Here is a 15910-nt window from a genome sequence, read left to right as displayed (position 1 = left end):
ATCTATCATCAGAGAGAGATGTATCAACCCCTACAGCACCCACACTGTCATCAGAGAGAGAGATGTATCAACCCCTACAGCACCCATACTGTCATCTGTATCACCCCTCAGCACCCACACTGTCATCAGAGAGAGATGTATCAACCCCTACAGCACCCACACTGTCATCAGAGAGAGATGTATCAACCCCTACAGCACCCACACTGTCATCAGAGAGAGAGATGTATCAACCCCTACAGCACCCACACTGTCATCAGAGAGAGATGTATCAACCCCTACAGCACCCACACTACAGTCATCAGAGAGAGAGATGTATCAACCCCTACAGCACCCACACTGTCATCAGAGAGAGATGTATCAACCCCTACAGCACCCACACTGTCATCAGAGAGAGATGTATCAACCCCTACAGCACCCACACTGTCATCAGAGAGAGATATCAACCCCTACAGCACCCACACTGTCATCAGAGAGAGACCCCCTACAGCACCCACACTGTCATCAGAGAACCCCCTACAGCACCCACACTGTCATCAGAGAGAGATGTATCAACCCCTACAGCACCCATACTGTCATCAGAGAGAGATGTATCAACCCCTACAGCACCCACACTGAGAGAGATGTATCAACCCCTACAGCACCCATACTGTCATCAGAGAGAGATGTATCAACCCCCTACAGCACCCACACTGTCATCAGAGAGAGATGTATCAACCCCTACAGCACCCACACTGTCATCAGAGAGAGATGTATCAACCCCTACAGCACCCACACTGTCATCAGAGAGAGAGATGTATCAACCCCCTACAGCACCCATACTGTCATCAGAGAGATGTATCAACCCCTACAGCACCCACACTGTCATCAGAGAGATGTATCAACCCCTACAGCACCCACACTATCATCAGAGAGAGAGGTGTATCAACCCCTACAGCACCCACACTGTCATCAGAGAGATGTATCAACCCCCTACAGCACCCACACTGTCATCAGAGAGAGAGATGTACAGCACCCACACTGTCATCAACCCCCCTGTCATCAGCAGCACCCACACTGTCATCACACTGTCATCAGAGAGAGATGTATCAACCCCTACAGCACCCACACTGTCATCAGCACCCACACTGTCATCAGAGAGAGATGTATCAACCCCTACAGCACCCACACTGTCATCAGAGAGAGAGATGTATCAACCCCCTACAGCACCCACACTGTCATCAGAGAGAGAGATGTATCAACCCCTACAGCACCCACACTGTCATCAGAGAGAGAGATGTATCAACCCCTACAGCACCCACACTGTCATCAGAGAGATGTATCAAGCACCCCTACAGCACCCACCCACTGTCATCAGAGAGAGATGTATCAACCCCTACAGCACCCACACTGTCATCAGAGAGAGAGATGTATCAACCCCCTACAGCACCCACACTGTCATCAGAGAGAGAGATGTCATCAATGTATCCCCTACAGCACCCACACTGTCATCAGAGAGAGATGTATCAATCCCCCTACAGCACCCACACTGTCATCAGAGAGAGATGTATCAACCCCCTACAGCACCCACACTGTCATCACTGTCATCAGAGAGAGATGTATCAACCCCTACAGCACCCCACTGTCTGTCATCACTGAGAGATGTATCAACCCCTACAGCACCCACACTGTCATCAGAGAGAGATGTATCAACCCCCTACAGCACCCACACTGTCATCAGAGAGAGATGTATCAACCCCTACAGCACCCACACTGTCATCAGAGAGAGATGTATCAACCCTACAGCACCCACACTATCATCAGAGAGAGAGAGAGAGAGAAATAGAAAGAGATAGAGAGAGAGAAAGAGAGAGATGATCAGAGAGAGAGAGAGAGAGTGAGAGAGAGAGAAGAGAGAGAGAGAGAAGAGAGAGATCAAGAGAGAGAGTCAAGAGAGAGAGCGAGAGAGAGAGAGAGAGAGAGGGAGTCGAAGAGAGAGAGAGAGTCGAGAGAGAGAGGAGGAGAAGAGAGAGAGGTCAGAGAGAGAGAGAGTGAGGCAGAGAGAGAGAGGGAGTCGAAGAGAGTGAGGCAGAGAGAGCGAGAGAAAATAAATTAATGAGAGAAAAATATAGAGAGAATGAATGAGAAAGAAACAGAGAAAGAGAGAGACCATCCCACATAATGTGGAGGTAAAAGGGAGTAGAAATAACAGACGAACCAAGGCTCCGCCGGGCCCCTCTATACTACTATCCTACCATCAGACAACAGCACCGCTATGGAGTTAGGCAAGACCCTAACGAGACAAACTCCGTCAAGTCAGCACAGTTATCACCGGGGTCTTCGACGTTTCCAAAACTCTGTCTTGGGGCCTCCCATGGGTGCACACTTTTGCCCTAGCACTACACAGCTGACTCAAATAATCAACGCTTGATGATGAGTTGGTTAATTGATTCAGCTGTGTAGCACTGAAGCAAAAACCAAAGCCCGCACCGAGGTGGGGCCCCTGGACCGGGTTTGGGAAACCCTGTTGTACACACATTCACAGAAAAGACGGCATCCGACTGACATACATTGTATAGAAGGACATGGAGATTGGCAAAGCTAGTGAAAATCTAACGCCATCAGATGGGGTTTTGGGGGATTCAGGTAGTCTAGACATTGATTAGGTGTATTAAGCCTTTTGGTTTACAGTCCAACGAGTCCATAAAATTACCTTGTATTGTTTTATGTTTGGTCAAAATATATTGAAGTCTCCAGAAAAATACCTGAAAGGACATGTCAAGGTCCCTTATAATGCCTCTGGTAGAAGAGCACTGATAACATCGCAGGGGTGAACTGGTAAATAAAAGGCTGGGCTAACAGTGTTCAATATATAAGCTGACAACGCTACTTTACTGTATTGGGACATAAACGTTTTCCACCACATCAGAAAGGTGAGCAAAGGGTGTCCATCATACACTATATTCCTGTTGATATCATACACTATATTCCTGTTAATATCAAACACTATATTCCTGTTGATATCAAACACTATATTCCTGTTGATATCAAACACTATATTCCTGTTAATATCAAACACTATATTCCTGTTAATATCAAACACTATATTCCTGTTGATATCAAACACTATATTCCTGTTAATATCAAACACTATATTCCTGTTAATATCAAACACTATATTCCTGTTGATATCAAACACTATATTCCTGTTAATATCAAACACTATATTCCTGTTAATATCAAACACTATATTCCTGTTGATATCAAACACTATATTCCTGTTGATATCAAACACTATATTCCTGTTGATATCAAACACTATATTCCTGTTGATATCAAACACTATATTCCTGTTGATATCAAACACTATATTCCTGTTAATATCAAACACTATATTCCTGTTGATATCAAACACTATATTCCTGTTGATATCAAACACTATATTCCTGTTGATATCAAACACTATATTCCTGTTGATATCAAACACTATATTCCTGTTGATATCAAACACTATATTCCTGTTGATATCAAACACTATATTCCTGTTGATATCAAACACTATATTCCTGTTGATATCAAACACTATATTCCTGTTATATCAAACACTATATTCCTGTTAATATCAAACACTATACTATATCAAACACCTGTTGATATCAAACACTATATTCCTGTTGATATCAAACACTATATTCCTGTTAATATCAAACACTATATTCCTGTTAATATCAAACACTATATTCCTGTTGATATCAAACACTATATTCCTGTTGATATCAAACACTATATTCCTGTTGATATCAAACACTATATTCCTGTTAATATCAAACACTATATTCCTGTTGATATCACAACACCAGTCATATGTCAGTGTTGATATCAAACACTATATTCCATATGTGTGTTGGACTGGTGGACATTTGGTGAGGGATTTATTGACCTAAAGTGCATTCAGAAAGTATTCAGACCACTGGACTTTTCCCACATTTCATTACGTTACAGCCTCATTCTAAAATGGATTATATTACTTTTTCTCCTCATCAATCTACACACAATACCCCATAATGACAAAGCGAAAACAGGTTTTAAGAAATGTCAAATAAATCAAATAAAATGCATTGACATAAGTATTCAGACCCTTTGTTATGAGACTCAGAATTGAGCCACCTGTGGTAAATATGCAAAAGCACACACCTGTCTATATAAGGTCCCATAGTCGACAGTGCATGTCAAAGCAAAAACCAAGCCATGTCGAAGGAATTGTCCGTAGAGCTTTGAGTCAGGATTGTGTTGAGGCACAGATCTGGCGAAGGGTACCAAAAAATGTCTGCAGCATTGAAGGTCCCCAAGAACACAGGAGCCTCCATCATTCTTAAATGGAAGACGTTTGTAACCACCAAGACTCTTCCTAGAGCTGGCTGCCCTGCCAAACTGATCAATAGGGGGTGAAAGGCCTTGGTCAGGGAGGTGACCAACAACCCGATGGTCACTCTGACAGAGCTCCAGAGTTCCTCTGTGGAGAAGGGAGAACCTTCCAGAAGGACAACCATCTCTGCAGCACTCCACCAATCAGACCTTTATGTTAGAGTGGCTAGATGGAAGCCACTCCTCAGTAAAAGGCACATGACAGCCCGCTTGGAGCTCGCCAAAAGGAACGTAAAGACTCTCAGACCATGAGAAACAAGATTCTCTGGTCTGATGAAACCAAGATTGAACTCTTTGGCCTGAATGCCAAGTGTCACGTCTGGAGGAAACATGGCACCATCCCTACAGTGAAGCATGGTGGTGGCAGCGTCATGCCGTGGGGATGTTTTTCAGCGGCAGGGACTGGGAGAATAGTCAGGATCGAGACAAAGATGAACGAAGCAAATTACAAGAAATCCTTGCTGAAATCCAGACAGAGCTTGAGAGGATCTGCAGAGAAGAATGGGAGAAACTCCCCAAATACAGGTGTGCCAAGCTTGTGGCATCATACCCAAGTCATACCCAAGAGGTAATCGCTGCCAAAGATGCTAGTAAAGGGTCTGAATACTTATGTAAATTAGATTTTTAGTTTTTATAAACTGGCAAAAATGACTAAAAACCTGTTTTTGGTTTGTCATTATGGGATACAGTATTGTGAGTAGATTGATGAGGATAAAAAAATGTTTTTAGCGATTTGAGGATAAGGTCGCAACGTAAAATAATGTTGAAAAAGTCAAGGGGTCTCAATAGTTTCTGAATGCACTGTACCCCCTCCCATCTGGTCCTCTCACTCACTCATGGGGTGTAGATTGGTGCAGTTCTGTATGCTGGTTGAACATGCAGAACAGAGGGGGAGAAAGGGAGCGAGAAAGAAGGACTGCAGAAGAGAGGTACGGCGAGAGAGAGGGACAGAGGGCAGGAAGACAACGATTACACATTGATCCGTCCAAATAAAGCTGTCCTGTGTCCTTCTGAGACACAGCCTCCCACTGAATAACTTAGATTATCTCTCGCTCTCTACATTGATTTGCCCTCCTCTTCTCTCATCCTCTTTGCTATTTCTAGCCCTTTGTTTCCTCTCTCTATCCTTCCGTCCTGTTTATCCATCTCTTACCATGTCTTTCTTGTCCCCTTCCTATGTGTATGTCTCACCTAGCGAAGTCCAGGTCGGCCTCTCTAGACATGGTGATGTTGGTGAGGTTCTGCTGCAGCACAAAGATGTTCCTACACATCTTCTTGATGCCAGACTCACTGATCCTCTTAAAGTACTGGGCTCCATTGATCAGAATACAGGAGATCAGGTGGCCAAGACCTACAGACAGAGAGACAGAGAGACAGAGAGACAGAATACAGAGAGAGAGAGAGAGAGAATAGAAGAGAGAGAGGGAGAGATAGTGCGAGAAGGGGAGAGAGAGGGAGACAGAGCACAAAAGAGAGAAGAGAAGAGACAGTGAGAGAGAGACAAGAGACAGAGAGACAGAGAGAAAGAGAGACAGAGAGACAGAATACAGAGAGAGAGAGAGAGAGAATAGAAGAGAGAGAGGGAGAGAGAGTGCGAGAAGGGGAGAGAGAGGGAGACAGAGAGCACAAAAGAGAGAAGAGAAGAGACAGAGAGAGAGAGAGAGAGAGAGACAGAGAGAGAGAGAGACGAGAGGAGAGAAGAGAGAGAAGAGAAGAGAGAGAGAGGAGAGACGAGAGGAGAGAAGAGAGAGATGAGAAGAGAGAGATGAGATGAGAGAAGAGAGAAAGCGTAAGAGAACGTGAAGAGAGAGAAAACACATACCAGTCACATACTGCAGAATACATCTCAGTAGTCAACACTTTTATTGATCACCGCAGTGGACATTTGTACCCCAAAAAGACACAGGGACAATACAGGCACACATTGACCTGAGCACAGTCCGATGAAACAAGTACATTAAGCCAATAGAATCAATATAATTACATTCTCAACACATGACATTATCATGGACGACCCACAACAACAGACTTACCTTCAAAGATGTACTGGAACTTGTGCTGCTGCAGCGCGGCGCCCATCACCTCCTCGATGGCGCTGATGTCCTTGTTGAGTTTGACCACCAAGGGGTCGTAGTCCATGCTCTCCACGTTGGCCACTATGGCATAGTTCCCCTGCTTGGCCAGGGGAATCAGGTAGTGGAAACAATGCACTCTGAGAGGAGAAGAGAGACAGATGAGGAGAGATAGATGAGGGGAAGAGAGAGGAGAAACAGATGAGCAGAGAGGAGAGACAGATGAGGGGAAGAGAGAGGAGAAACAGATGAGCAGAGAGGAGAGACAGATGAGCAGAGGAGAGATAGATGAGGGGAAGAGAGAGTAGAGACAGATGAGGAGAGAGGAGAGATAGATGAGGGGAAGAGAGAGGAGAAACAGATGAGCAGAGAGGAGAGACAGATGAGGGGAAGAGAGAGGAGAAACAGATGAGCAGAGAGGAGAGACAGATGAGGGGAAGAGAGAGTAGAAACAGATGAGCAGAGAGGAGAGAGATGAGGGGAAGAGAGGAGAAACAGATGAGCAGAGAGGAGAGACAGATGAGGGGAAGAGAGGAGAAACAGATGAGCAGAGAGGAGAGACAGATGAGGGGAAGAGAGAGGAGAAACAGATGAGCAGAGAGGAGAGACAGATGAGGGGAAGAGAGAGGAGAAACAGATGAGCAGAGAGGAGAGACAGATGAGGGGAAGAGAGAGGAGAAACAGATGAGCAGAGAGGAGAGACAGATGAGGACAGGAGGGGAAGATAGAGGAGAAACAGATGAGCAGAGAGAGGAGAAACAGATGAGCAGAGAGGAGAGATAGATGAGGGGAAGAGAGAGGAGAAACAGATGAGGGGAAGAGAGAGGAGAAACAGATGAGCAGAGAGAGAGAGACAGATGAGGGGAAGAGAGAGGAGAAACAGATGAGCAGAGAGGACAGAGACAGATGAGGAAGAAGAGGAGAAACAGATGAGCAGAGAGAGAGACAGATGAGACAGATGAGGGGAAGAGAGAGGAGAAACAGATGAGCAGAGAGGAGAGACAGATGAGGGGAAGAGAGAGGAGAGAACAGATGAGAAACAGATGAGCAGAGAGGAGAGACAGATGAGGGGAAGAGAGAGGAGAAACAGATGAGCAGAGAGGAGAGATAGATGAGGGAAGAGAGGGGACAGATGAGAAACAGATGAGCAGAGAGAGACAGATGAGGGGAAGATAGAGGAGAAACAGATGAGCAGAGAGTAGAGACAGATGAGGGGAAGAGAGATGTGAGACAGATGAGGGGAAGAGAGAGGAGAAACAGATGAGGAGAGATGAGAGATAGATGAGGGGAAGAGAGAGGAGAAACAGATGAGCAGAGAGGAGAGACAGATGAGGGGAAGAGAGAGGAGAGACAGATGAGGGGAAGAGAGATAGATGAGGGGAAGAGAGAGGAGAGACAGATGAGGAGAGACAGATGAAAAGAGGAGAGACAATATTGTTGGTGAAGAGAGTGTGTTTAGTCCAACCAAACCCTGCAGGTAGATGAAGTCATGATGGTGATGGAATCAGCTTAGTGTTACATATCGCAGGCATTTTGCTGATATCATTCATTATGATAAGTAGCCTATTCTAGACCAATGAGAAGTTTGAAATTAAATAACTTTGCTAATATGGGTGATTATTAAATGGGCCAATTGATGTCACCTTAACTAGTATATAAAGGAGAATGAAAACGCGGTGGTGGAAATGTATCGCTCAGCTCTACTGGGATGTTTGACTGAATTCATCCACCATGTAACTATCAGGACAGATTGTGATATGTAGATATCAGTCTACTGTAACTTAATCAAATGTCTCCCCTCCGCCTCTGTCTTTCAACACATTTGTCCAAGCGTGACGTTCTAATCCAAGAGCCACCATGGGGGTGCTTAGTTTCCCTAAACACCTGCCTGCTACATGATCTCTGGCTGCTCACACATTCATCAGAACCCCCAAAAACCACCTTCATCAGAACCCCCAAAAATCACCTTCATCAGAACCCCCAAAAACCATCATCAGAACCCCCCAAAACCACCATCAGAACCCCCAAAAACCACCTTCATCAGAGCCCCCAAAAACCACCTTCATCAGAACCCCCCAAAACCACCTTCATCAGAACCCCCCAAAACCATCATCAGAACCCCCAAAAACCACCTTCAGCAAGAACCCCAAAAACCATCTTCATCAGAACCCCCAAAAACCATCTTCATCAGAACCCCCAAAAACCATCTTCATCAGAACCCCAAAAACCACCTTCATCAGAACCCCAAAAACCAGCTTCATCAGAACCCCAAAAATCACCTTCATCAGAACCCCAAAAACCATCTTCATCAGAACCCCCAAAAACCACCTTCATCAGAACCCCAAAAACCATCTTCATCAGAACCCCCAAAAACACCTTCATCAGAACCCCCAAAAACCATCTTCATCAGAACCCCCAAAAACCACCTTCATCAGAACCCCCAAAACCACCTTCATCAGAACCCCCAAAAACCATCTTCATCAGAACCCCCAAAAACCATCTTCGGCCCCGGTGGCTATTAAAAACATGAGTGGAGACATAAAACTAACACCCTCTCGCCTCTCTCCTTTTCTCCTTCTCTCTCCCTTCCTTTACCACCCCCCTCTCACACTCCTTCCCTCTCGCACTCCTTCCCTCTCGCTCGCTCGCTCTCTCCCTTTCTTTCCCACCCCTCTCACACTCCTTCCCTCTCACACTCCTTCCCTCTCGCTCCCTCTCTTTTTCTCCTTCTCTCTCCCACCCCCCTCTCACACTCCTTCCCTCTCGCTCCCTCTCTTTTTCTCCTTCTCTCTCCCTTCCTTTCCCACCCCCCTCTCACACTCCTTCCCTCTCGCTCCCTCTCTTTTTCTCCTTCTCTCTCCCTTCCTTTCCCACCCCCCTCTCACACTCCTTCCCTCTCACACTCCTTCCCTCTCACACTCCTTCCCTCTCACACTCCTTCCCTCTCACACTCCTTCCCTCTCACACTCCTTCCCTCTCACACTCCTTCCCTCTCACACTCCTTCCCTCTCACACTCCTTCCCTCTCACACTCCTTCCCTCTCACACTCCTTCCCTCTCACACTCCTTCCCTCTCTGCATCTCTCTCTTTCTTCCTCTTACGCTCCTCTTCCTGATGGCATCATTTGCCACCCTTACTGTCGGGGGAAATGTGGTTGATGGGTAAAAGTCAATAAGGCGTGGAGTAGTAGAGAGCAGTGCAGAGCTCAGGGAGGGTTTCTCGCCCCCTCTATTTTTTCAGGGCGATCATAAACATTACTGCAGAAGCTAAACAATATCTCAGAGCCATGATGAGGGATGGAGGGATAAAGAGAGGAAGGAGGAGTTGGAGGGATAAAGAGGAAGGAGGAGATGGAGGGACAAAGAGAAGGAGGTGATGGAGGGATAAAGAGAGGAAGGAGGAGTTGGAGGGATAAAGAGAGGAAGGAGGAGTTGGAGGGATAAAGAGAGGAAGGAGGAGATGGAGGGATAAAGAGGAAGGAGGAGATGGAGGGACAAAGAGAAGGAGGTGATGGAGGGATAAAGAGAGGAAGGAGGAGTTGGAGGGATAAAGAGAGGAAGGAGGAGTTGGAGGGATAAAGAGAGGAAGGGGGAGATGGAGGGATAAAGAGAAGGAGGTGATGGAGGGACAAAGAGAGGAAGGAGGAGTTGGAGGGACAAAGAGAGGAAGGAGGAGTTGGAGGGATAAAGAGAAGGAGGAGATGGAGGGATAAAGAGAGGAAGGAGGAGTTGGAGGGATAAAGAGAGGAAGGGGGAGATGGAGGGATAAAGAGAAGGAGGTGATGGAGGGACAAAGAGAGGAAGGAGGAGATGGAGGGATAAAGAGGAAGGAGGAGATGGAGGGACAAAGAGAAGGAGGTGATGGAGGGATAAAGAGAGGAAGGAGGTGGAGGGATAAAGAGAGGAAGGAGGTGGAGGGATAAAGAGGAGGGAGGTGATGGAGGGATAAAGAGAGGAGGGAGGTGATGGAGGGATAAAGAGAGGAGGGAGGTGATGGAGGGATAAAGAGAGGAGGGAGGTGATGGAGGGATAAAGAGAGGAGGGAGGTGATGGAGGGATAAAGAGAGGAGGGAGGTGATGGAGGGATAAAGAGAGGAGGGAGGTGATGGAGGGATAAAGAGAGGAGGGAGTAGATGGAGGGATAAAGAGAGGAAGGAGTAGATGGAGGGATAAAGAGAGGAAGGAGTAGATGGAGGGATAAAGAGAGGAAGGAGGAGATGAGGGATAAAGAGAGGAGGGAGGTGATGGAGGGATAAAGAGAAGGAGGAGATGGAGCGATAAAGAGAGGAAGGAGGAGATGGAGGGATAAAGAGAGGAAGGAGGAGGTGGAGGGATAAAGAGAGGAAGGAGGAGATGGAGGGATAAAGAGAGGAAGGAGGAGATGGAGGGATAAAAGAAGGAAGGAGGAGATGGAGGGATAAAGAGAGGAAGGAGGAGATGGAGGGATAAAGAGAGGAAGGAGGAGATGGAGGGATAAAGAGAGGAAGGAGGAGATGGAGGGATAAAGAGAAGGAGGAGATGGAGGGATAAAGAGAGGAAGGAGGAGATGGAGGGATAAAGAGAGGAAGGAGGAGATGGAGGGATAAAGAGGAAGGAGGAGATGGAGGGATAAAGAGAGGAAGGAGGAGATGGAGGGATAAAGAGAGGAAGGAGGTGATGGAGGGATAAAGAGAGGAAGGAGGTGATGGAGGGATAAAGAGAGGAAGGAGGTGATGGAGGGATAAAGAGAGGAAGGAGGTGATGGAGGGATAAAGAGAGGAAGGAGGTGATGGAGGGATAAAGAGAGGAAGGAGTAGATGGAGGGATAAAGAGAGGAAGGAGGAGATGGAGGGATAAAGAGAGGAAGGAGGAGATGGAGGGATAAAGAGAGGAAGGAGGAGATGGAGGGATAAAGAGAGGAAGGAGGTGATGGAGGGATAAAGAGAGGAAGGAGGTGATGGAGGGATAAAGAGAGGAAGGAGGTGATGGAGGGATAAAGAGAGGAAGGAGGTGATGGAGGGATAAAGAGAGGAAGGAGTAGATGGAGGGATAAAGAGAGGAAGGAGGAGATGGAGGGATAAAGAGAGGAAGGAGGAGATGGAGGGATAAAGAGAGGAAGGAGGAGATGGAGGGATAAAGAGAGGAAGGAGATGGAGGGATAAAGAGAAGGAGGAGATGGAGGGATAAAGAGAAGGAGGAGATGGAGGGATAAAGAGAGGAAGGAGGAGATGGAGGGATAAAGAGAGGAAGGAGGTGATGGAGGGATAAAGAAAAGGAGGAGATGGAGGGATAAAGAGAGGGAGGAGATGGAGGGATAAAGAGAGGAAGGAGGAGATGGAGGGATAAAGAGAGGAAGGAGGAGATGGAGGGATAAAGAGAGGAAGGAGGAGATGGAGGGATAAAGAGAGGAAGGAGGAGATGGAGGGATAAAGAGAGGAAGGAGGAGATGGAGGGATAAAGAGAGGAAGGAGGAGATGGAGGGATAAAGAGAAGGAGGAGATGGAGGGATAAAGAGAAGGAGGAGATGGAGGGATAAAGAGGAAGGAGGAGATGGAGGGATAAAGAGAGGAAGGAGGAGATGGAGGGATAAAGAGAGGAAGGAGGAGATGGAGGGATAAAGAGAAGGAGGAGATGGAGGGATAAAGAGAAGGAGGAGATGGAGGGATAAAGAGGAAGGAGGAGATGGAGGGATAAAGAGAGGAAGGAGGAGATGGAGGGATAAAGAGAGGAAGCAGGAGATGGAGGGATAAAGAGAGGAAGGAGGAGATGGAGGGATAAAGAGAGGAAGGAGGTGATGGAGGGATAAAGAGAGGAAGGAGGAGATGGAGGGATAAAGAGAGGAAGGAGGAGATGGAGGGATAAAGAGAGGAAGGAGGTGATGGAGGGATAAAGAGAGGAAGGAGGTGATGGAGGGATAAAGAGAAGGAGGAGATGGAGGGATAAAGAGAGGAAGGAGGAGATGGAGGGATAAAGAGAAGGAGGTGGTGATAGAGGGATAAAGAGAGGAAGGAGGAGATGGAGGGATAAAGAGAGGAAGGGGGAGATGAGGGATAAAGAGAGGAAGGAGGAGATGGAGGGATAAAGAGAGGAAGGGGGAGATGAGGGATAAAGAGAGGAAGGAGGAGATGAGGGATAAAGAGAGGAAGGAGGAGATGAGGGATAAAGAGAGGAAGGAGGAGATGGAGGGATAAAGAGAGGAAGGAGGAGATGAGGGATAAAGAGAGGAAGGAGGAGATGGGGGCTGTTAGGGGCTGTTGATGGAGAGAGAGTTGGTTGTTTTCTGGGTCTGGTTGGAGAGGAAGGAGGAGATGGGGCTGTTAGGGGCTGTTGATGGAGAGAGAGTTGGTTGTTTTCTGGGTCTGGTTGGAGAGGAAGGAGGAGATGGGGCTGTTAGGGGCTGTTGATGGAGAGAGAGTTGGTTGTTTCCTGGGTCTGGTTGGAGAGGAAGGAGGTGATGGGGCTGTTAGGGGCTGTTGATGAGAGAGAGTTGGTTGTTTTCTGGGTCTGGTTGGAGAGGAAGGAGGAGATGGGGCTGTTAGGGGCTGTTGATGGAGAGAGAGTTGGTTGTTTCCTGGGTCTGGTTAGAGAGGAAGGAGGAGATGGGTCTGTTAGGGGCTGTTGATGGAGAGAGAGTTGGTTGTTTTCTGGGTCTGGTTGGAGAGGAAGGAGGAGTTGGGGCTGTTAGGGGCTGTTGATGGAGAGAGAGTTGGTTGTTTTCTGGGTTTGGTTGGAGGATCACTTGTTTTAGACGTTAATGGGTGAACTCACTGGATCTGCAGGGAGACATTGGTCTGAATGTATTATTAGATTGTCTTGCACTTTTTTAACCCCTAACAGTTGACTGATACACCGGTGCACCAATCTAAGTCATCTCAAGTTGTATTTTTTATCCCATCACAATCCATTAGTTTAAGATAGAGATATCAGTTGTATTTTTTATCCCATCACAATCCATCAGTTTAAGATAGAGATATCAGTTGTATTTTATATCCCATCACAATCCATCAGTTTAAGATAGAGATATCTGTTGTATTTTATTGGACGAGTCTCAATCCACCACCATTGTCACACTTCCTCATCTGCAGTGAAAGGTGGCAGAGATAGAGTGGTGTTAGTCAGACCATTTAGATGGTGATCTCCACAAGTGTCAGGGGACTCGTCTGAAGTCGGGACCGTCCATTTGCCAACTTCTGTTTGTAGTGTCTGAACATTTTGGGCTACACACGAACTAGTCTGAAGGAAACAGATGTTGTGTCTACCCCATAAAAGGGGTTAAATATGTATTTAAAAAATAATATATATTTCCTGAGCTTCCTTATATCTCCTAGATATAGAACAGACACTTCAAAACCTTATTCCTTATGATTTATTTTGTGACTGTTTTATGAATGTGTTATCAATGTGGTGTATGGTACTAAAGCCTAAATTCAATGTTATGTAATAATAATCATATACATATATACACACCTAAAGGGGTTGTAAAATTAAAACGATAGTCCTGCCACTTGGTGAGCTATAAAGATGAAGGATAGGGCTGAACGAATGTAACCGCTCTCAAATTCATAGGTGGAACTACATGGTAGTCTGACAGTCAACATGGTAGTCTGACAGTCAACATGGTAGTCTGACAGTCAACATGGTAGTCTGACAGTCAACGTGGTAGTCTAAATTAACGTGGTAGTCTGACAGTCAACGTGGTAGTCTGACAGTCAACGTGGTAGTCTGACAGTCAACGTGGTAGTCTGACAGTCAACATGGTAGTCTGACAGTCAACGTGGTAGTCTGACAGTCAATGTGGTAGTCTGACAGTCAACTTGGTAGTCTGACAGTCAACGTGGTAGTCTGACATGGTAGTCTGACAGTCAACATGGTAGTCTGACAGTCAACATGGTAGTCTGACAGTCAACATGTAGTCTGACAGTTCTGAGTCTGACAGTTAACATGGTAGTCTGACAGTCAACATGGTAGTCTGACAGTCAACATGGTAGTCTGACAGTCAACATGGTAGTCTGACAGTCAACATGGTAGTCTGACAGTCAACATGGTAGTCTGACAGTCAACATGGTAGTCTGACAGTCAACATGGTAGTCTGACAGTCAACATGGTAGTCTGACAGTCAACATGGTAGTCTGACAGTCAACATGGTAGTCTGACAGAACATCAGCCTGCTAACTCAGTCTGCCCCAACTCAGGACCAGGACTGAAGAACACTGTGAAACCATTGAGAGGAAGATTCTAGAAATCACGGTTGTGTTCGCTAGGGACTAAATAAAAGAAAACGGAGTGAAGCGGGCGGTAGTATGATCTGTACTTGACCAATAGGAAAAGGTCATTGTGAACATGACCAATAGGAAAAGGTCATTGTGAACATGACCAATAGGAAAAGGTCATTGTGAACATGACCAATAGGAAAAGGTATTTTGTGAACATGACCAATAGGAAAAGGTCATTATGAACATGACCAATAGGAAAAGGTCATTGTGAACATGACCAATAGGAAAAGGTAATTGTGAACATGACCAATAGGAAAAGGTATTTTGTGAACATGACCAATAGGAAAAGGTCATTGTGAACATGACCAATAGGAAAAGGTATTTTGTGAACATGACCAATAGGAAAAGGTCATTATGAACATGACCAATAGGAAAAGGTCATTGTGAACATGACCAATAGGAAAAGGTCATTGTGAACATGACCAATAGGAAAAGGTAATTGTGAACATGACCAATAGGAAAAGGTATTTTGTGAACATGACCAATAGGAAAAGGTCATTGTGAACATGACCAATAGGAAAAGGTATTTTGTGAACATGACCAATAGGAAAAGGTCATTATGAACATGACCAATAGTAAAAGGTCATTATGAACCTGACCAATAGTAAAAGGTAATTGTGAACATGACCAATAGGAAAAGGTCATTATGAATATGACCAATAGGAAAAGGTCATTATGAACATGACCAATAGGAAAAGGTCATTATGAACATGACCCAGGCTGGGTGTTTATCCTGGAGAGTCCATGTCCGTACGTACCTAACCTCCAGGTGGAGGACCAGCAGACAGCGGTCAGCGATGTCCTGGAAGGCCCTGGACAGGTCAGTCAGAGTCTGAAGGATCTGGTCCCTGCTGCGGACGCTCTCATTGGTCACCTGGGGGTCCGAGCCTGGAGATCCACCTGATCACACACACACACACACACACACACACACACACACACACACACACACACACACACACACACACACACACACACACACACACACACACACACACACACACACACGTTACATTATAGCTAAATATAAAAAATAGCATAGCAGTGTTTCCCACACCTCATCTCGAGAACCCAAGACCATTCCACACCTCTTCTCGAGAACCCAGGACCATTCCACACCTCTTCCCGAGAACCCAGGACCATTCCACACCTCATCTCGAGAACCCAGGACCATTCCACACCTCAT

General features: G+C 46.1%; 1 protein-coding gene across 1 annotated transcript in view; it reads right to left on the bottom strand.

Annotated features, from left to right (window-relative positions):
- Positions 1-15910, bottom strand: part of exoc4 (exocyst complex component 4) — a gene marked incomplete at its 5' end in the record, with an annotated part of 105429 nt that overhangs the window by 24189 nt on the left and 65330 nt on the right. Inside the window, 3 exon segments of the mRNA XM_046335279.1 lie at positions 5593-5752; positions 6435-6613; positions 15483-15624. Coding sequence (XP_046191235.1) covers positions 5593-5752; positions 6435-6613; positions 15483-15624 — 481 coding nt within the window.

The sequence above is a fragment of the Oncorhynchus gorbuscha genome, unplaced genomic scaffold (genome assembly GCF_021184085.1).
Source record: "Oncorhynchus gorbuscha isolate QuinsamMale2020 ecotype Even-year unplaced genomic scaffold, OgorEven_v1.0 Un_scaffold_695, whole genome shotgun sequence".
NCBI classification, from domain to species: domain Eukaryota; kingdom Metazoa; phylum Chordata; class Actinopteri; order Salmoniformes; family Salmonidae; genus Oncorhynchus; species Oncorhynchus gorbuscha.
This window is presented reverse-complemented; position numbering and strand designations above follow the sequence as displayed.